The 22864-nt window shown below is 26.0% G+C and overlaps 1 protein-coding gene across 2 annotated transcripts; it reads left to right on the top strand.

The window, feature by feature from the left end:
• Nucleotides 1-999: 999 nt before the first annotated feature.
• LOC129976014 (AMP deaminase 2-like) lies at nucleotides 1000-22319 on the top strand. 2 transcript variants are annotated; one of them, XM_056089346.1, is made up of 17 exons: nucleotides 1000-1424; nucleotides 2810-3026; nucleotides 4459-4594; nucleotides 8490-8670; nucleotides 10161-10353; nucleotides 13132-13261; nucleotides 13782-13913; nucleotides 15426-15467; nucleotides 15821-15883; nucleotides 16100-16231; nucleotides 16960-17123; nucleotides 17323-17449; nucleotides 18591-18754; nucleotides 19688-19808; nucleotides 20429-20602; nucleotides 21400-21510; nucleotides 21807-22319. In XM_056089346.1, the coding sequence occupies exons 1-17, from the start codon at nucleotides 1358-1360 to the stop codon at nucleotides 21993-21995; spliced, it is 2343 nt and encodes a 780-aa protein (XP_055945321.1). In that variant the 5' UTR covers nucleotides 1000-1357; the 3' UTR covers nucleotides 21996-22319. The 2 variants fall into 2 exon arrangements, with proteins under 2 accessions (XP_055945321.1, XP_055945322.1); XM_056089347.1 differs by lacking the exon at nucleotides 15426-15467 and having other exon boundaries at nucleotides 1001-1424; nucleotides 21807-22317.
• The last annotated feature ends 545 nt before the right edge of the window (nucleotides 22320-22864 follow it).

The following is a 22864-nucleotide window of genomic DNA, read 5'->3' as shown; positions in this document are numbered from 1 at the left end:
AGCTGCACTGTGGCTCACTAAAAATAATACTTCAAAACATTCTGCTGGGTAAAAAGTGCTAAATTTAAAATCAAGAAATTTGTTCTTAGTTTCTTCTTAGATAATAAGTACTCACTATAAAAGAGTTTTTCAAAATTTTAATTGTATTTTTTTAATTAAAAATCAATAGAAATATTTTCGTTTCATCTCAATATTTTCAGAGCATATTATTTCGTATAATTATTTTTATAAGACTTTAATATTCAAAAAAATTTATTTTCAGTAATATTATTTTTTCACTATATTTAATAAATATTTCAACATATTTTAAAGAATAATTTACAACAACCTTTCATTATTTTATTCAATCGCACATTACAGCGATTTTAAATACACTTTTTTTATGCGAACGTTATCGTTGGTATAATTAGAAGTAAATATTAAAAAATAATATAAAGAAAGTCGAATTTAATCTGAAACATTTTCATATTACGATATTTCAGACCAAATATCCTCTAATTTTTTTTTTAGAAAATTCCCTATTAACTAAAATAATAGGACAGTTAGAAATAGCTGTATTGTATATTTTGAAAGTATAAAAATAATATTAATTTATGCTACATGAAAGGATCATGAAATCAAGCACGAGGTTATTCTGTCTCCTTTTGCTGTTTCTCAGCTCGAATGATGAAGCAGAAAGCGAAACTATTTTTCTCAGTTTCTTTAAATAAGTATTAATGCCAGATTCCAAACATAAATTCGGTTGCATTTCAGACGAAATCTTTTAAGCTTATTTCTGTGAAGAAAATAAATATATTTTTGTAATTGAGTTGCTAATTACCAGTATATTTCTATTTAATTTATTTAGTCAAAATATTATGGCTATTCTATATGATTTAATTGTTTTTACAAACTGCTTTTTTGTGTTTATTATCTGAACTCCCGAATGGCAACACCAATGCAATTTTCGTCTGTAAGATTTTAAAAGCTTATTCCGTAGGTACGTCATTCGACTCGAGTACGTCAAAAGCTTAGGTATATGGACTGAAAGCGCTAGTATTTAAGCTTGTGTTAAAATCTAGTCGCTTTGATTTGCAGAAATTTTCTTTGTGGAATGTATGAAAAATAATATTAAGTGATAATTTTTGACAGAACAATTTGGAAAAAATTGGAATCATATTGAAAATTACATTTTTTTTTTTTAAATTCATAACTTGTTTACATTACTTTGTTTTCACCCTCTCTACATGCGTAGTTAAATTCTTGATCTTCTGTCAAAATAACTGTGTGCAGTGCGTCTTATTTGAATAATATAAACAAAGTAGAGTTTTAACTAAAGAAAAGGATTTCTTCAGAAGCATTTGAATATCACGTAGGTATGAATGATACAGCTAGAGGTCTTCTTCGTACATTAGACATATGCACGGATGGCTCAGTATTATCAGGTATATGTGCTTTTGAATTCTGTAAAATTTTACTTTAATTTGTGAAAAAGAAATTTATCTCTCTTTCTGCAATTAATGTTTCAATAGTTGTTTAGACCAGAAAGATATTAAAAATGTAAGAGTGCTTTATTGACAATTCTGAGTTTTTAGAAAAAGTGATACCACTATGCTTCTTTGATATAAGATTAAAAAAAAAAGCGTTTTTTAAGTCATCAAAAAATTGAATGAAATTTTAAATTTTATCATTGAAGTAAAATTAAATATTAGTTAAATGGCCATTGAATTAAATTTTTACTACTAATACATAATAAGTATTGAATTCAGCTTAAACATTTCTTGATTTCTTGCTATATCTATATATAACACATTAAATTTATTAAAAAGTATTCTAGCTTTTTAATGTATTTTTTGCAATTATTTCTATTAAAGTGTTAGTTATTGAATTAAAGAAAAGATTTTTTTCTTCATTTTTCTTGTTAAAGCCAAGTCTGATTGTGAGAAATGTTTACCTGGATATTGGTTTGAAAGCTCCATGAAAGAATTATGTTTCTGAAATAAGGAGAGATTTAAAAAAAAAATAATAATAATTCACCAATTTTACTAGTAGAATTGTGCACAAATTTGTACACATATTTAATAAAAATCATTAGTAAACCGGATATGAATGTTTTGGAAATGAAGATAAAACTATTATATTTGTCACACAAAAAAATCACTTGCATTTGCTTTTGTTTGTATATTGTCATAATTCAGGTAAAAGTGACTTAGTCCAAAATTTTTAATTTTGAGATATGTACTTCATTTTCTTTTTAATTCTTTACAGTCTACATAACTCTCTAACTCCTTTGACTTTCTGTTGATATGCCTGCATTTCACTGGGTAATTCATTACGTAAAGAGTCAAAAGTTTAAATTGGTCTAATCTCAAAACTGCAGTTTTAGTGTCTTTTACATAAATTATGATATTTAAGAGGGGGAAATGTAAAAATTGAGTTCTTAATATTACTTGTCCTTCAACTTATTTCAGTAAATTAAATATTATGAAATTTAAAATTTTCCTTCTTGATTTTTTTTCCACATAAATATATTTAGAGAATGGAAAATATGATGAATAAACATTTCTTAATTAATGACTTAATGTAAGCTAATATGAAACATTCAATTGATGTATGTATAAAGTTTGCTTTTATAATTCTATTACTTTTGTTTCAAATCTGCAATATACAAGATTGAATTTATCGATAGCATATCTGCGCACTTAAATATATATATGAAATATAAAAGTACATTTTTTTTTGTAAAAGAAGCAAGCAACTAGTTCTTTAAATGAATGTTTTATCATTTGTAAGGATTATTAAGGCGTATTTAAAAAAATGCTTTTGAAAGGTGAATCTGGTGATGACAATACAAGGCCCATAGATTTGGTAACTCCTGTAAATGACGACGACGACGATGATGACTATGCTGAAGCATCTAAAACTATTATGCATCATACCCTTGAAAATGGAATGGCTAATGAGATATCTGCACCTTATGAATTACCTCACTTTCCTATAGAAGTCCATGAGTGTAGAAAGGCTCTCCAGAAAAAACTCTGTCCAAGGTGAGAGCTAACAAATACTTTAAATATTTCAAATTGAGAGAAAATATTAATTTGATATTTAAATTTTGAAAGACATTAATTTTAAGGTTTATGCATACTTACGGTTGTATAGTCATTATTTTGGTGTATTTTAAATAAAGTTAGTATCAAAACTAAAATTTAGAAAGGTGTTTGCATTGTTTTTAAATTTAAGATTTTAATTAGGTCTGTGAATCAGCTAGATTTGGGCTTCTTGACCTTTTAAATAGTTAAATTGCTATTTTTTTAAAAATTTTCTTTCAGGGAAAAAAAAAAAATGTGTGTTTATGTGTTTTGATAAATTTCTAGGTTTAAAATATTCATAATAAGATTTTAGACAATTTATTGAAAGAAAATAATTTAGTTTAGGAATTTTAAAAGTTAATTTTACAGAATTTAAATCTATTAGGTCAAAATAATTGGGTTCTTGAATGGTTAAACTGAGTTTTCCCCATTTAAAAAAATATCTTCCAATCCTATCTACAAAAAAAAAAAAAAAAAAAAAAAACTCGATTCTAAGTTGGCATACAAACATGAAACTATTTAGCTTTATAAAAGGTAATTTTTCAACTTTTAATCATAATTTTTTTGCATTTATTTAGTTATAATCTACTAATTATAACTAAATTACTAATATTGAATAATCTAGCTGAAACACTTCCTGTTGATTCTTGTTCGTATCTCTAAATGCAATTATGCAGTCTGATTTTTATATTAGTATTTTAGAATCATTGGATATTTTAATTTGTATTAATTGTATAATTTTTATTATGTTGATGAATTTTTATTTTCTAATTTTTTACTAGTTCTTGTTAATAAATTTTTTGATATATTCATTGTTTTTAATTTTCTAAGTGTCCAATGAGTTTTATGTGTTTATTCAGAATTCTGAAGGTATAAAAGCTAATAAAATTAAAAATTAAAGTTGAAACATCATAATTTAAAGAATTGTTTAGCCAGAAATTTTTAAGAAAATATTTCAATAAATAACTATTTACTATTTATTTTTTGGATCAACTTGAAAAGATAGAAGAAGCTTTCTGAAGGGATTTTCTATAGTACATATTTATGTAACTTGCAACTTTTTAGCAGCATCTTATGGTAATATGCTTGATTGAAACTATAAAATATCTATTTCATTCAATTTATATTGTTATTTACTAATATTATTCATAAAATTAAAAACAAATTTTAATTGGCACTACCTTTGTACATAGTATTCTATTTTTTAAATAAATTTTCTTATGTAGTAAATTAAAAATTTGTGGGAAACTGTATTATAATTTTTTTCTTTTTAATTTGAACTTAGGATATAATTGTATAAATATTATTATTTTAAATTCAGTTTCATATTATTTAAAATCTAAATATAAGAGTGGCATAAAAACTAAATTCTCAATTTTTCTTTTATTAGAGTACAAAAAGAATTGGAAGAGAAGAAAAGTATTTTGGGAACAGAACCAGATGAAGATATCTTATCCCAGATAAATGAATTTGATTATGTTCCTCATTATCAGAGAGTTGCTGTCAGTGGTGAAGATACTTCAGGGGTAAATGACAATTTTAATTAAATAATGAGAATACTGATATATGTTTAATATACTATAAAATTTAAATATTCTTTGTCTGACCTAAGTGGAGCTTGAGTACATTACAAGTGGATGAAATTGATTTATTTTTTAAATTTTAATACTTGATACATGTAAAAGTGAATAAAAGTATACAAAGCACAATATATTCAGTTTAAAAAAATGTATATCCTGTATAAGATATCTGGGGGCACTGCAGTGCTCCCTCCAAGTCGAGCAAAAACAAGCGGCACGGCCGTACCATCCGTTTCTCGTAGCAGTTCAGGCCATTTTCGACCCCCTATAACTTCGTTGCGGATAAAACTAGAAGCCTGAATTTTCAGTAACCAAGCAGGCATTATATAAACACGGTATATTTCAAATTTCATTAAATTTGAACCAGTAGTTTAAGAATTATAACTAGTCAAAGTTTGTGAATTTTGTCACTGACTGACTGACCGATCATCAAAACTCTAAGACACTTCTAGCAGACATAGAAGCTTCAAATTTAGAATACAATTAGAGTTTAATGTATAAATCAAGGAAAAATTAAAATATGCATGTAATAATGGACGGATCAATAAATTTCTCGAAGTTTCAGCATTATCCATTTTGACGGCAAATTCGTCGCCAAATGGTCACCAAGGCCTGGGATCACTGGCTTGGCATCCGGCAGCATCCAATACAGATTACTGTAAAATGGTCTTTCGTGTGATGACACTATTGTCGCTGGGAAAAATTAATTAAATCTCAAAATGACAGGTTTGTAACAATATCTAATTTGAAATAATTCAATTTGAAGCTGTGGAAGTTGCAAACGCAATGGGTGATCTTTCAGAGAATCAATCTGGTAGAAGAAGGGCAAACTGATCGTCAAAGTATGATCGCAAAACTTAATGCCGATCAAAAAAGAGTCTTCGATATGATCACAAATAAAATGGACACAACTGATAATAACGCTGACGTTTTACGCTGTTTTGTGAATGGAACTGATGGCACTGAAAAGAGCTTTTTAATAAAAACTCTGAAAATTTGGGTTAAGACGTATTTAAACAAAAAAAAGTGGCAGTTAGTGCTCCAACAGGAATAGCTGACTATACATAGAATTGATTGACTATACATAGACTATTGCAGCTGCCTGTAGAACACAAGCAAACACCGAAGTACAAGCCACTTTCTGATGAAGTGCTCCAAGTTCTGAGATCAGATTTCAAAGAAGTAGTGTTGTTTATCATAGACGAAGTGTCGATGATATCCAATGTTACTTTAACATATATTCATTTACGCTTATCTGAAATATTCGACACAAGAAACGATCGGAATGGGTGGTTTGGAAAAAAATATCTTGTAGTTTTCAGAGATCTCTTACAGCTTCTGCCGGTAAGAGAAAAATTACCTTTTGAAAAATTATCAACTGCCGAAACTAACAAGTTGTTAGGTTCCCTCAGTATACCAAATCTGTGGATTGAACTGTTCATATACGATGAACTTACAATTAACATGCAACAGCTCAATGATTCTGACTTTGTTGAAATGCTAAATAGAATAATAAGATTAGGTGTGATTACACAAAAAGACCGCTACTTACTTTCGACTAGATTAATAACTCTCAAATCCAATTCAAATGAAAACAGATTAATTGAAATAATTGAACACCTCTCGAAACTTCCTGATGATACCATTTTCTTATTATCTACAAAAATCATGTGTCAACAATTAAACTGCAATGCTTAAATCTCTTCCACATCCCAAAATAAAACTTACAGCTGTAGATAGCATAAATTTCCGCAGATACCTAACAAAAAGAGCTCATGAATGCATAAAAAAATATGAAGACGATGCTTCTATGACTGCAGGCCTGGAAGAGAACATAATTATAAAAATAGGAGCAAAAGTCATGTTAAGGCGAAATATTGACGTGAGTCTTGGTTTAGTTAACGATTCTATCGGTATAGTGCAAAGAGTAGAGGTTGATCCGGAAAATGCAAAAATAATTAAGAAAATATGCATTACATTTAATAAAGAACATGTTTATGAGCTTAGTCCGGTCAAAACTAAATTTGAAATTATTAATAGAGCTTATGTTTATCGCAAACAGTTTCCCATATGTATAGCCTATGCTATAACTATACACAAAAGTCAGGGCCTAAGTCTAAATAATGCACTGATGGATATCGGTTCTGCAGCATTCACATCCGGTCAAGCTTGCGTGGAACTTCCGAGAATTACAAGTCTGGACGGCTTACATCTAATAAATGTCGACTTTGGAAGTATAAAGCGCAGGAATCCTCAATTTGTGAATACAACAGACTAAAAAGCATTTACTGTCCAGACTTGTCAAAAATTGTAACATCAAAGCTTACGAGAAAAACCCATAGAGACAGGGAGTGGGCTTTGAGAAAAACTGTAGCTGAATCTCAAGAAGTAGTACCAGTAAAGAAAAAGGGGAAGACTACATACAAAAATAAGAAAAGGACTATCTACAAAAAGAAATGAGATGCCATCAAAAACATAACTTGTAAAAAAAACCAAGTCTCGCAACTCAGTTCTTCTATCGTAGAAAGTTGCGAGATCCATGTAATGAATATCAAGTCAGGCAATTTATCCAGTCCCTACTTAAGGGTCCTTCTGTCTTAAGTTATTACATAATTAGTTAACCTAACAACATCTTATAGTGACCATATCAATATTAAAAATCTTTTATGGTTTAAATAAATTAAATAGATTGACTTGACAATCGCACTAAACAATCTAATTTAATATAATATGTTAATGTAATCTAATTTAATGTAAAGATACATTGTGTTAAGTAGGGACTGAATAAATTGACTGACTTGGTATTTATTACATGGATCTCGCAACTTTTTACGATACAAGAACTGAGTTGCGAGACTTGGTTTTTTTTTACAAGTTATGTTTTTGATGGCATAAACTTTTCTTTAAATATCATTTTAATTTAATCATTAAGTTTTGGTATTTTATTAACTGCTAAATGTATAATAATGTCTTAAAACCTTAAAGATATGTAAACTTTTTTTTGTGCAAATTCTTATAGGAATTTTAAAATTTGTTATTGAATATAAAATTTTATACTGGTATGATGAATCAAGTATGATGAATTCTAAAATAATAAAAATGAATGATTTTGTCCCTCTTCCCCACCTCTTGTATATTAATTTACACCATAGCTCAATATGAGAAGCTTGATATTTAATATGAGAAGCTCAATATGAGAAGCTTGATATTTCAGGCCTACTGAGTTGTAAAAGTGTGATCATTTTATATAAAAAATTTGTATTTATTAAAAGTATGCATTGTTGCTTTCACATAAAAATGGTCTTTCAAACCAGGCCGATTATTTCAATCTTGTAAGTTTCATTTGAGGACTGAACTTTAAATTTGGAAAAAATATGTTTTTGAAATATAAACAATATTTAAAACCTCAAGATTTTTTTTTATCCATGTAGTTTTAAGATGTAGTAGAAAATTTTTAAATAACTCTGAATTATCTGATTTATAATTAAACATTAGAAATGTGAAGGAAAGCTGATTCTAATTCTTAAAAAGTTAGAAAGTTTTGGCTCCAAATGAAATAATTATAAGATAGCATAAAAATTTGAATAGTATAGAATTTGTTTGAAATTTTTTTCAAAATTTTAATTGTTTAGAACTTTTGATTTATTCACGCTTTTATTGATATGTTTAAATTCTTATTGTAATACTGTATTTACTGGGAGATTTGATTCAAGACTTGCATTTAACACGTATTCAATAATTATGTATACTTAATAGTAATTATATTATATTTTCTTGTGAAATGTCTAAAGTATATTAAATTTGTAAAACATTTATAAATTTATACTTATCTATATTACAGGTTCCTTTGGAGGATTTGCGTCAGGCTGGCCGTTTAATCCAACAGGCTTTGAAACTGAGGCAACAATATATGCATTATTCTAAACAATCATTCCCAACAGTTACCAGTCGATTCTTAAAAACTCATGTTACAGAACAGATTTCTACACCTGTTGACTCTCCCTATGATATTAATTTTGATGGTAAATAGATAAAGCATTATTTCTCTATGTTAGGGACATAATTTTTTTTTATTTTAAAGCTGGGAATTAAATTTTTGCTCTTGTATGGACTTAGAAAGTGATTAATGCTAGAAAATATTGGAATGTTACTTTCTTTAGTATTTTTATGTATTAAATATAAGAATAGGATTCTCTTGGATTGTCGTATTCCTTGTATAATAATTAGATGATATATTAAATTAAAAAGTGGTACCCAAAATTTAGATTTGCTTGATTTAAGGAATTGATCTTAAATAGATTTTATAGTATGGAGCAGTTAATAACAAATAGATGTGATGAATTATCATAAGTGATATCGAAAAGATGAAAATTATATAATATACACTGCTAAAATAATGAACTGCCATTTTTGTTTTCTTATTTGCTTCATTGCATCTTAAAATATTTAAAAATAATACAGTTGATTCTGCATGCTCTTGAAATAGTCATGTTTTTTTATGTGTTTAGTTCATGCCAAGTTATTGCATCTCAAAGTTTTGATTTTACTCTTATTAAATCAAGGTTATTTCAAAAAGAAATTCTTTATGCAACTCTATAAAGTGATGATTTTAAAACTATTAAAGTAATCTCTTATTTTAAAAAAAAAAATGGTTTTTTTTCCATTTTGAAAGGATGAATAAAGCAAGAGTGTTAAATAATTAAAAGGTTGCACATAAATTCATTTCCACAATTTATTCTTTGCAAAAGTAAAACTTAAGTACCAACTGTTGCTTTTCTTCCCCCAGAGATAAATATATTGGCATCAGTAGCAAAAATCAAATTGGTTTGATGATCAGCAATTCAAACATTTGTATTAATTTCAGTTATAAAAATTTTATAATGCTATACATTTATTTAAAAGTTCCTCAATATTTGTGGACAATAAAATCTCTTATCGTGTAATAACAGACCAGATTTTTCTTGACAATTGAATTTCTATTTCTAAAATTTACTGATACTAAGTTCATGGGTTGCTTTGTTTATCTATCAGCTACATTTTAATAAATAATATAAAAAAATCATACAGGTTATTTAAAACTCATACATATTTTATATTTATATATATCAATTAAAAACATTTTAAAATTACTCCAATATCAGGTAAAGAATTTTATGCATTTTTTTTAACTATGAGGTTATTTAATTTGCAATATCTGTGTGCTTACATGAGGGTTTCTAGAATTTTTAAAAGTCATTATGAATATAATGAAGCTTCATGAAATCATATATTGACATAGATGAATATTTCTCAGCAAATTTAAATCCTTTATTATTTCCTTCCTTAAATTTCCTTGATCTGTGTTGTATCCAACTTTGTCCTTTTCCTTTTTTTAGTTCATACATAATTATTTTATCACCAAGAAAAGGAGTGATAGTAGCAAAATGGTATATTAGATTGCAATAACTAATAATTTTTTAAAAAGACATAGTGATTTGAACATTTTGTGACTTGACATTTTAATCTTTTCTAGAAACTGATCCGTGGAAGAAGGATTATCCAGAAGATCTTAAATATATTTTAAATATGGAAGAAGGTGTTGTTCAAGTATACAGAACAAAGGAAGACCTTGAAGATGGTCGTCGCTTGGATTACCCATTCCCATCATTATCTACATTTATTACAGATATGCACCTTGTATGTGCTATGATAACAGATGGACCACTGTAAGTATGCTTTTGTGTATGTTTTACTGGTGCTTTAGGGAACCAAAACAAAATGCTTTGTTTTATCCTTTTTAGTTTGTTTTTGACAGGTCTTAAGGTTCTCTGAATTCATAGTATTTAGAAGTGCTTAAGAGCATTCAAACCTTGTGTGAGTATGATTTTCATTGTGATTTTGAAATTTTTATGTGCGTGTGTGAGAATTTTTTTTAACTTCTTCCCATTCCTGAAATTTTATTTTGCCAAATTTTTTAAAACCTGTACTTTCTGTGAATCTTCTAAACTTCATTTTTAAAATTATATTAATTTCTCTAAGTGATATAATAAAAATTTTATTTCATTATACTCTGTTGTAAATGATATTTTTTCCGCACACATTAATCTTCATTATTCTAAATTTCTTTGTAAAGTATAGTAGGCAAGAATGAAGATCATACTTCATTGTTATGGTATAAATTACAGTTGCTTCAGATTATATAAATATTAATGATTAAACTTTTATAGCTTAATAGCAGCTAAAAATATATGCACATTATTGCATTGTAATCTATATTGTAAAAAATGCATTATCTTGTCATTTTGTGAATGTAAGTTTTACTTAGCACACTTATACACATTTCTTGGCTATTGTCAAGCCTTGCAAATAATTCAAAATTTATGCTCCATGATAACTCTATGCATTTCTTCAAAGTTCTTAATTAGAACAGTATTTGAAACTGTCTTAAATTTTAACAACAAATGTGAAACTTTATTATAATGTTAAGCCCTTTTAGAATTTTAGAAATATTAAGAGACCTAAATGTAGTTCTTATACTTTTGTTTTTAAAGTGAAAATACATTACATTTTTAATGTCAACAATATGCATTAAAAGATTTGCTTTAAATGTGAACTGCATATTTAAAAAAATTAACTTTAAAAACATGCAAAGACTTATGCATTAAAATATAGAAAACTAATAAAAGTGCAAATTTAATGGAAAGAATTTATCTTTAAAGAAATGTGAATGTTCAACAAATTCTGAAGCAAACTATTTCTGTAAAAGTTTTTCATCGAGTTTTAACTTTTATTTATAAATGGAAATAACATCTCTTTAATCATTTAAAATATCAAATAATTGTATATGCAATAAAAAATTTCAGAAATATTTTATTAGATTGAGTTCTGAAATTACTTGTAATAATAATGTCAGAATATATTCATTTTATTAATTTTGATGTTGATGTTATTCAAACTTGGAAAATATAAATAGTTTATTAATTGAAGATTTAAGAAAACATTTTAATGCAACGAGATGTTTAGGAATTAATTTAACATTTCTTGATTGACACTGATAGAATTTTAATTTATTCCCAAATTTTCTTTTCTCTCTCAGATATGCATATCTTATGGTCTGGGATATTTTGATGTATGAGCATTTAAAAGTATAATTTATTATTTTAAGTATAAAAAATTATCTGTAAAGAGAAGCATGATGTGAATTATATTTTATTTTTCTTGGAAATTTTTACTTTTCGTAATTGCATAATAACTTTCCCTTGTGTATACCCTGTACATAATTCTCTACTAATTGCCGTTCTACTGAACCCATATTTTTTTTTATACAAATGAAAAAAATCTTCACATGCTTGATATTTTGCTTATAAAATTTTTTTCTTTTAAAATATTTTTAGAAGTTTTTTGTTACTGAGTTGCTTTATTGTTTAAAATTTTTATTTAGAACTGCTAGTTCATTTTTTATAAATATATTTGAATCATTTTATTTATTTTAAAGCTGTAATAAAATATCCGTGTCTTTTATGAAATTAAATATTAGCCAACATTTTTTCAAGTTTTGGTTTGTTTTTATATTTGGTTTCTTAAATTTCACTTAAAAAAAGTGTCTTAAAATGTGATTTCTTTTTTAAATTTTAATTAATAATGAAATTTGATTTCAAATATTATAGACTTTGGAAACATTTCACATTTAATTTGCAATGAAAACTATGCTTTGTTCTGTTATTGAGCAAAATTTTATTCTCATCATAACTAAAGTGTAAGAATACAAAGCTTATATTTATGCTTTCTTTTGTGATTAATACATGATATTCTGCTATCATTCTTTCAGGTAGACATATCCATTAACTGTCATCCTATTTTTTTCTATTTATTATACAAACATGCTCATTACTGTTTTGTTTTGAATCATTTGTGTAAAACATTGTCATTTAAAATGCTGATATTAATATCTGTTAGTTATTATTAATTTGTTATATGTAAATCAGCGAGATTAATAATTGTTTGAAGATTTTTGGAAAACAAATATTTTATATTAAAAAATGCCAAATTAGCTTTATAAATAAACATTTTTTAAGTGTTTTATTTTTAAATTTTATAATATGTGCTATGTATTTCTTCAACTAGCTTTATGATAAGGAATATTTAATTTTATATAATGTTTTAACTCTACAGTCTTGATGTTTGAATAATTTAAATTGAGGCTAAATTAAATAATTAAAGCCAGGTCTACTAGTCAAATTAACTACTAGCAGTTAAATTAATGATTGATATAATTACTGCATTTTTATTAGTATTAGTTTATTATATCATGTAATTAATTCCTATTTCCAAATGAAGAATTCTTTTGTTAAAGTGTAACTACATACTTTTTTTATATACATAATCACTGTAAAGAATGTCTCTTTATTATTTATTGGAAAAAAAGTGCAAAATTTTTATAATTTTAAATCCATGATACTTGAATTACCTTGTTGTTTTTAAATGATTTTTCCTTCTTTATTTAGAAAGTCTTTCTGCTACAGACGCCTTAGCTACTTATATTTGAAATATCAGCTGCATGTTTTGCTCAATGAAATGACAGAGCTTGCAGCACAGAAGGCTGTTCCTCATAGAGACTTTTACAATATCAGGAAAGTATGTAAAATGTTTAATAACTTTAATATCTTTTTATTTTATAACTGTCTTTTATGAATCTTGCATGTAAAAGAAACTTAATGTATCAAAGATGCTTAAACATTTAAAAAAAAACTCAAAGCTTAGTTTTTTTATGCTTTTAAAAATATTCATGGTTTAATTAAACTTTTAAATTAGTGTGGAAATTTAAATTATGCAATGTTTTATTGTATGTTAAAATGTTTTTTATAATTTGTAGGCATTGCTACCTTAAATGAATTTTTTTGTTTTGTTTAGGGCAAATTGTTGCACACCTATGAATTTAATTCATTTTATAACATTTTATATATATATTCCATTTTTAAATCTATTTAGAATTTTTTTTTATTAATTTAGTCAACAAAATATATTATTCATTCTTTATTAATTTTAAATTCTATGTTTTATTTTTCATAATTCAATATCAGTTTTGCTATCAATTGCTTTTTAATACTTTCAAGTTTATATTTCCAAAACTAAATACCAAGTGTTTTTTTTAAAGGTTGATACTCACGTTCATGCAGCTTCATGCATGAATCAGAAGCATCTATTGCGTTTCATTAAAAGAACAATGAAGAAATATCCCCATGAAGTTGTTTGTGAATCAAAAGGAAAAAAGTTAACATTGCAAGAGGTACTGAATTAATGTGTGTAAAAATAATTTTTTATATTTTTTATGATAATGATTTTTTTGCCATAATTTTGTTTTGATTTATTAAATAGTGAACTGTCTTCCATGACCATCTGGTTTGCTGGGATTAATGCTTGCTAAAATTTTCAATTAAATATTTTATGTATCTTGGTCTCTTAATAGCTTCATCAGCAAAATATTTTTAAGATCTCTGTCTATTAAAGCCATTTTGCTCATTATACTTTGTATCTCTAATTTTCTGTCGGCTCTAGTAAAATTTGAGCGTTAAATTAAAGCAGAAGTGATTAAACTTCAATTTATACAAAAAAGTTTTTTTTAATAAAACCAGTCGTGTTTTTTTAAATTTGAGAACAGAAAATAGAATAGTTTTCCATTGAAGTCTTGATTATACAACAGAATAATTTTTATAATTTATACAATATCTCAAATTTATTCAATAAAAACGTCTCTGATTTATCATAAACATTCTTTTTTAGTTTTTCTTTCAAAGGGATTTAAATGACATAAATTATATTTAATTTGATTCAGTCACTAAATATACTTTAAAAAATTGACATTTAAATTTCATTCAGTCCTTTGGTCCTAAGAAACTCATTCTTTGAAATATTCTTGACATTCTATCTTTTGAATTTTTTTATCTTCATACTTAAAAACAAACAAATGAATAGTCTAGTATTTTTATGCTGGTCAATAAAGAATTTAAAAAAATCTCCTGAAGTATATTTTTTATTAAAACAAAACAATATCTTACTCCAGTTGTGTTTATGTAATGAGCTTGAAAAAAAAAATCTTCTTAACTGTTTTGTCTTTTCTTTTAATTAGACACCAAGTGTTCGATGATACCAACTGCTTCTAGAATGTGTTGTACTGATTCAATTAAGATTCCATTGAGAATTTAATGTTTCTGAATGTTGGAAAATTGTATATGAATGATTTAATTGTTGTGTATTATTTTTAAAATGTTGATTTGATATGTGCAAGATGGCTGAGCTATTAAATGGTTAAAAGCAATGAAGAATAATTATTTTTGTCTTTCAGTAATTTGACATTTTTCTTAATTTAGAATCAGTAAGTTAGGACATTTGGGGAAACATCAATGCAGTGAATATTTAAGTGATTTATTTTTTTAGGAAAGAACCTATTTTATTAAGTTTTCTTACATAATGTGTGTGTGATCTATATTGTATTATTACATACATGCAGTACGTATACAGGATTTTAATGCCTTTAAAATGTAAATTGCTTCTAAAATTAGTTATTATACATCTAGTATGATGCCATTTATAGGAAATATGTGAATTTAAAATGTTTGCTGATTTTGGAGCACTTTATTTGGGTATTAGTATGAATAAATGGCAGAATAAAGTAAAAGAAATAATTTTGAAGGGTGCTTATAAAAATGAGAAATAAATGTACAATTGCATGTATGTATAATTGCATATTTGTTTATGCAGTGCCAATTAAGTAATATCAGTTTTTCTTTTATTTCTGGAGTTGATGAAGTCAGGTTCAATGGTGACAGAGTCTGCGATTGAAGTAAGCCTCAAATAATTATTACATTTATAAGGTGAAGATATTCAAAAACTATTTATTTTAACCAACTGACTCAGTGTTAACCGCTTCCTAATGTAGAAGAGATTAATTTTTCTAGCTTCTTCAAAATATCTTTTAACTTGCTGCACAAAACTGATTGGCACTTGCATACATAATATTGTATTCTCTTAAAATTATGTTAATTTTTTCTTTGCTCTTTCAGTGGTTATAACATCATTAATTCTTTTTTTTTTTATTCTTTTCAGCAATTCACCTTTTCACATATATTGATATTTCATATACATGTATAATGCAAATAGTTTGTTTTATTAAAATCTTTTTAATACTTTTTCTAGGTTTTTGATACTTTAAATCTGACTGCTTATGACTTAAGTGTTGATGTTTTGGATGTCCATGCTGTAAGTGTTGTCTTAATGTAATTTTTATGAATTCATATGGAATATAGTATTAGATCTATATTAAAAGATACATATTTATTTAATTCAAAATTGTTTTCCTTACTTCTAAAGTTTTCAGAAGCAATATAAGAATCATGATTCAAAAAAGCTTCAATACTAATTTATTATGTATGTGTTATAGCTTAATTTTTTAAAAAAAATATCTATATATTTTAGGACAGAAACACATTTCATCGATTTGATAAGTTCAATGCCAAATATAATCCTATTGGAGAAAGCAGACTTCGTGAAATATTTTTGAAAACTGATAACTATGTTGAAGGAAAGTATTTTGCACATATTTTAAAGGTAAGAGTTTACTTTTCCAAAATTAAAAATAGATTCTTTTGTTTTCTGCTGGTCAATTATATATTTGATATTTTGAAAAGTATTCAATTTTTTTTTTCTAGCAATATGAAATATTTGAATAAAAATAAATTTTTATAGCTATTTTTTACAGCAAAATTTTGCTTTTAAACTAAATAAAGTATTAAAATTACATATCAAGATATTAACTTTATTTTATTAAGCAATTTTCTAAAATTTGTGCTTATTAATGAATTAATAAATTGCCAAGTAAGCCTTATGTGGTATGAGCAAATTAAGATTCTTTCTTTCGAGATTTAAAATTATGTTAGTGTGTTTAATTTAAAGTTATTTTAGATGAAAAAAATTATTTTAATTAAAAAAAAATCTTGGGAAGTATCTGTTTTTTAACAGAGGACCCTAATTCGAGACTAACCATTGTGCTGACATATATATACTGGCTTGAAGTTGATTAATCTGTCATGAGTTAAATATACTTATGCTATTATGGTAGTAAATTTGGAGAAAGATATGCATGGTTAAAAATCAGTACTTCTGGCCCAAAATTGTAACAAGTGGTTTCAAAATAGAATACTAAGCTATCTAACATAAACTTATTAATTTATTCTCCATTGAATATTTTTTAATTTTTTTTCTTTTTCTAATTTTTTGTATACTTTCAAGTTTTCAAGTAAATTTTTTTCAAAACAAAATTGTCATTTTATTTTTAGGAAGTTATGAGTGATTTGGAAGAGAGCAAGTACCAAAATGCAGAGCTGCGCTTATCCATCTATGGCCGCAAGAGAGATGAATGGGATCGCCTAGCACAGTGGGCTGTCAAGCACAATGTGTTTTCCCATAACAATAGATGGGTTATTCAGATTCCTCGTTTGTAGTATGTTTTCTTGTTTTCTATGGATTTCATAATAAATGGATTTCATTTTTAAAAATAGAAGAATTGATTAATTATTGTTTTGGATAAATTATATATATTGTATATTTATGGATAAGTTATTTGCTAATGAAGAATTAAAAAAATATTTAAATTTCTTTTTTTTATTGAAAATATTTTAAATGTATATTTTTATTTACAGTGATATTTACAAATCAAATAATCTGGTAACTAACTTCCAAGAAATATTGGAAAATATTTTTCTTCCACTGTTTGAAGCTACTAATAACCCTAGTAGTCATCCAGAGTTGTATATGTTCCTGAAATATGTAAGTTCCATTTTATCTTCGAATTTTTTTTCCTAATATAATTTTATGTATGATCATTTTAAAATCAAAGATTTGATTCAAGGTAACCATGGCACTGGGAAATTTGGGGAAATGCAGGGAATTTAAAAATATCTATAAAATGGAGAAAATGAAGAAAATTTTGGAAAAGTATTGAAAATTCTTAGTTTTTTTCTTCTAAAATACAGATCATTTTAAACATTGTAGCCTTAAAATCATTAATCGTTTAAAAATCGTAACCTTAGCCCCCTTCCTCCCCTCCCAAAAACAAACAAACAAGCAACAGCATTCACAATTATTTAAATGCAAAGCTCATCCCTTTTCCACTCGCTATCCTTTCCTTCTGCGTAGATCAGTTGGATTTCCAAGGGGGAAACATTAGTGAAATAGTGGCTACAAGCTTCTAGAATACTTGAACAGTCTTATCAAATAACAAGAGGAAATATTAATAAATGCATTATGTATTAATAGTTTAATAGCCAGAAAATTCAATATTTTGGGCTGACAAAATGGTAGCCAGGGTATCTCTGGAGTATTGATCTCTAGCTAGTTCTTTTTGGATGCTTTCTACTCTTACTGTTGTTTATTATCAACTAGTCATTTGCATGATGCAGTTTCCTGCATATGTGGTTTTGTATATATTTCATCTAAGTTATATTACACATATATGAGTAGAATAATTTATTATGGAGCCTCTTGGACTTTTTTTTTTACACATTGGATGGAATTTTATGTAACAATATGTTTCCAAGATTTGCATTTCCTCCTTCTGAAATTTAAACTAATATGGAGTTAAATAAATGAAAAAAAGATGATATCATGAAGGACATCTCTACTGAAGATTTTTAGAGAATATTACTAGACTGAATATTCATTTGAGGTTTGTATTCTTAGTTAAAATGAAGATAGATAAACATTTGGTATTATAATGAAAAGTTGAAGATATTTTATAGAACTGTTCGTTTTTGGACAGACAAGTTGCTACTGAGTTAATGCTTCGTAAATGAAATTAGCATTTTAACTAAATTATTTATATAATTTAGATAATTATTAATAATGAATCTTTTTATCTGTAAAAGCAGCCAATGAAATTGTATATTAATTCTACTCGTCACATTCATAGGTGACCGGATTTGATTCAGTTGATGATGAATCAAAGCCAGAAAATCCAATGTTTGACAAAGATGTGACTCTTCCATCTGCATGGAAAGAAGATGAAAATCCCCCTTACAACTACTATTTGTACTATATGTATGCAAACATGTGTGTTCTCAACTGTTTCCGAAAGTAAGCCTGTTTCATAACTAATTGAACTCGATTCTTTCAGATTTTATTTTTTAATTATTGAATGTTATGAATAATCTTTATTAAAAATATTCTTTAAAATTTCTCTCAATTTTATAGTTAAAAATATTTAACTTCTGTAATTTTGTCATATTTCTTTAGTAATTTTGGAAGTCAATAATAAAAAAAAAAGAATTTGGAACTATAACAAAATAATCCATTTTTTTCTTTTAATATATATATATATATATATATATATATATAATATTTGTGAACACAATATATCTCGGATTGCTTTATTCTATATGTTATCATACGAGAAAAGTAAATTTATTAACAATATGGGGTTATTTCAAATAATATATATAATTTAAATAAAAAAAATCGATCAATAATATTTCAAAAAAATAAAAAAAAAAAATGAATATTCAGATTTTGGACAATTTAAAAGTTAAACTGTTATTTTATAGCATAAAGACTATCTTTCATCATATTCTGCCAAATGTAATTTATAAGAGAAATATATTCAGCTTTGCTATTAAAATATAATATGTCAGTGCCTTTCTGAAATGAATAATATAATTTCAATTTATGAAATGAATGCTGCCACAAGTAGTAATTATTATAGAATCATGAAAAATGGTAATTGAGATATCTGTAATATTAATGCCATTCTTCACAAATTAAAATATAACATTTTTTTTAACACATAAAGAATATTCTAAGCCTAACATAGTTTTAAAATCTGCTGCCAGATTAATACATTAGTCTTAAACTCTTCAAATCATTTTTTATTCATTTTTAATAAAGCAACAACACACCATTACCCATTTTAGAATATCTTAATGGTCATATTTTGTCATTAATGTCTTCATGATCACATTATTATTAAACTTTTTTACTAATTATACAAAATATTTCTTATTTCTTTTCCAGAGAACGAAAAATGAATACATTTGTATTAAGACCCCACTGTGGAGAAGCTGGACCTGTCCAGCATTTAGTAGGAGGTTTCCTGTTGAGTGAAAATATTTCACATGGACTCCTGCTCAGAAAGGTAATATCTACTGATATATAGACAATGATATTTAATAGTTTTTTTAAGCTAATAATTAAAAAGTTATTGTATGGTACAGGAACATACTTTAAAAAATTTATAAGGGCTGGCGATTGAATCTTGGTGTCAGTACTAGTAATTCACATAATTATAATCAAAAGTACTAAATATAGAAAAAAGGAGTTTTATTTCTTCAAGTTGTGTGGCTACTTAACCACAGTTGGACCTCCTCCTGTTTTTTATATTATGCATATATATTTGATAAAAAAATTATATACCAGTCTTGTCGTTTTAATGAAAAAAATCTTCAGAGAAAGTTAAAAATGGCTATCCAGGAATATCTAAGTACCTTTCAATGTCTCTGAATTAACAAAGAAAATAAATTCAGATTCTGGAAGTTCTACAATTTCAAATCACTTCTTTATTTAAAAAACGACGTAAATTAAAGTTAACTTTTCATTTAGTAGTTAGTTTTTCATCAAGTAGCAATAGTTTTCATTATATGAAGTAATTTAGATAAGTTATGGATATGCTATAATTATATTGAATAATAAGATTTTATGACCTATAAATCTTAAACTATGAACAATATTAAAATGTAAATATTATTTTCTTTTTAGGTTCCAGTTCTTCAATATCTGTATTATCTTTCTCAAATTGGTATAGCTATGTCTCCACTAAGTAATAACTCATTGTTTCTAAATTATCATCGCAATCCACTCCCTGAATACCTCAGCAGAGGATTGTGTATATCATTATCAACCGATGATCCACTTCAATTCCATTTCACTAAAGTAAGTCGATAAATTCTATAATTCTTGTGTTAATTTTTTAGCAAAAGTTTTCTATGTATATTAATACTTTTTGGGTTTGAGCTAAAGCAACTATGTTGTAAAGTTATATCAAGTAAAACTGTTATGCATCCAAGGGTCTTTTTAGTAAAGAAAATGTATCCCAGATTTTTTTTTTTTGGGGGGGGGGGGAACTCAAGAACTGAATGTTGGAAATCTTTTAAAACAGATTTTTATAATGGTAATGGATAGTTATTTATGAATCAATATTATCAAATTTAGCAAATATATTCATACCTCTCCCCCCAGCAGTTTTGGTTCTTACATATTTTAATGGAAAATTTGGCATCGGGAAAATGCAATATTTTTGTTTTGTCTGATTAGTATGCAAACAAATCTCTTATTAGCAATCATGGTTAAAATTGGAAAATAAATCCATATTTTATAATTTTGAATTTTTATAAAAATTTGTTCATGCTTTTTTAAAATTTTGTTCATTTATTGATATAATGTAGAAAATGACTTAGGTGTAATCTTATTGCATTGTGAATGATAATATTCTCACATGACAAAATTAGCTTTTTTTAAAAATTATTTCAAAACAAACAATTTGATGGATATAATTGCCTGACATAATTGTTTTCGAATAAGCAGATGATAAATAAAAAGTTTTCTGCAAATAGGCATTGTTTTAGTTTCAAAATGGAAGATGAATCTTAAGTGAAATCTGTCTCTCAGTTAAAAGGAAAACTGATTTAATTCTAAAGATATTCAAGCGTTTTCATTTGCATTTATTGTAGGAACCTCTGATGGAGGAATACAGCATTGCTGCACAAGTGTGGAAATTAAGTAGCTGTGATATGTGTGAACTTGCAAGAAACAGTGTCATCATGAGTGGATTTCCGATATCGGTAATTATTATTTTTTCCTAAATAATTGTAGTAAAAATTTTAATAAATGTACTTTTACATTATTTATAAATGCAACTATTATTTTCCATTGTATTAATTATAGATGTACTTTATGATGCAAATAAGTCATTCTGAAAAATTAACAAAATCATTAATATAGTAGAAAAATTCATATTTGAATTCTCACCTATGCTACAGAAAAATCCAATAAATTATGGAAATTAATTTTTGAAGAATTTTTATAGAAAATCTAGTTTATTAAAAATGCTATGAAATATATAATCTATAAATATTAGGTGAAGAAGCATTGGCTTGGTCCAAACTGCATGAAGGAAGGAATTGCAGGAAATGATATTACTCGCACAAATGTTCCAGACATCCGAGTAGCTTACAGAGCAGAAACATTATTAGAAGAGCTTTCAACAATCTTCAGTGCATTGAGTGGTAGTGAAACTTCATCAACTCCTGTGACACCAGTGAAATGAAATTATGTGTGAAATTATGAAGTGACATTATTTTTGTTGATCTCGTGCTCTAGATTCCTTAATATATTTGTATGCATGGAATTTTCGGAGAAAAATTAGCTTAAATATATACGAATTTCATCCAATAAACAATTCATTTAGTAATTTATATACTCATATAATTTAAATGTTTAATTTTGATTGAAATTAAAAATTTATTTCATTAGCTGAATTATATCTATGTAGCCAGCATTTTCTTTGATTAATCAATCTATAATGGAATCATTTTTAAAATAGATTATAGAATATTGTAAAAGCTAATTTTCAAAAGTGCCAATCTTCCATGCAATAACTTTTATACAATTAAAAAAAATCAATTTTTTTGTATGGATTGTTAGCTTAGTAAATTACTATTGTTTATACAATTCTGTTAATCAACATTTATGTATTTTTTTAGTAGGAAAAGCATTTATAGAAGTTTTGTATTAATTTTATATTGAGTAATTTTATAATTTTTATAAGCTAATAATACCAAAGTATTTGTGTATATTTTGGTTAATGTAAAATTTTATGTATGAATCATTTTTGATTTACAAAATTATGGTGAATCGATGCTTTTTCGTAATTTAGAAATTATTTAAGCTTGAAAGTGTATCAGCCTACTTTGCTTTCATGTTTTTAGACTAAGATGTTGGTTGTATTTGTTAAAACTTTATTGAAAAATAAAAATTGTTGAAGCTTTTTGTAAATATTATTGACTCTTACTTTAATTCCCTTAAAATTTATGCTCTTTATCATTCTTATAGAAATGTATATACAATTAAAAAAAATGGTTTGGGTTTAAACAATTTAGATTTTTTTTTTTGTATTCATTAAATGAATCATTATTC

This window comes from Argiope bruennichi, chromosome 7 (genome assembly GCF_947563725.1).
Source record: "Argiope bruennichi chromosome 7, qqArgBrue1.1, whole genome shotgun sequence".
Taxonomy (NCBI): Eukaryota; Metazoa; Arthropoda; class Arachnida; order Araneae; family Araneidae; genus Argiope; species Argiope bruennichi.
This window is presented reverse-complemented; position numbering and strand designations above follow the sequence as displayed.

What these genes read in the sequence shown, in the direction of transcription:
- LOC129976014 (XM_056089346.1), top strand. Translation starts at nt 1,358, where the DNA reads ATGAATGATACAGCTAGAGGTCTTCTTCGTACATTAGACATATGCACG. An exon ending in CTATGATATTAATTTTGATG is followed by an intron (nt 8,671 to 10,160) that starts GTAAATAGATAA and finishes AATCTTTTCTAG; the next exon opens with AAACTGATCCGTGGAAGAAG. An exon ending in TTCAATTCCATTTCACTAAA is followed by an intron (nt 20,603 to 21,399) that starts GTAAGTCGATAA and finishes CATTTATTGTAG; the next exon opens with GAACCTCTGATGGAGGAATA.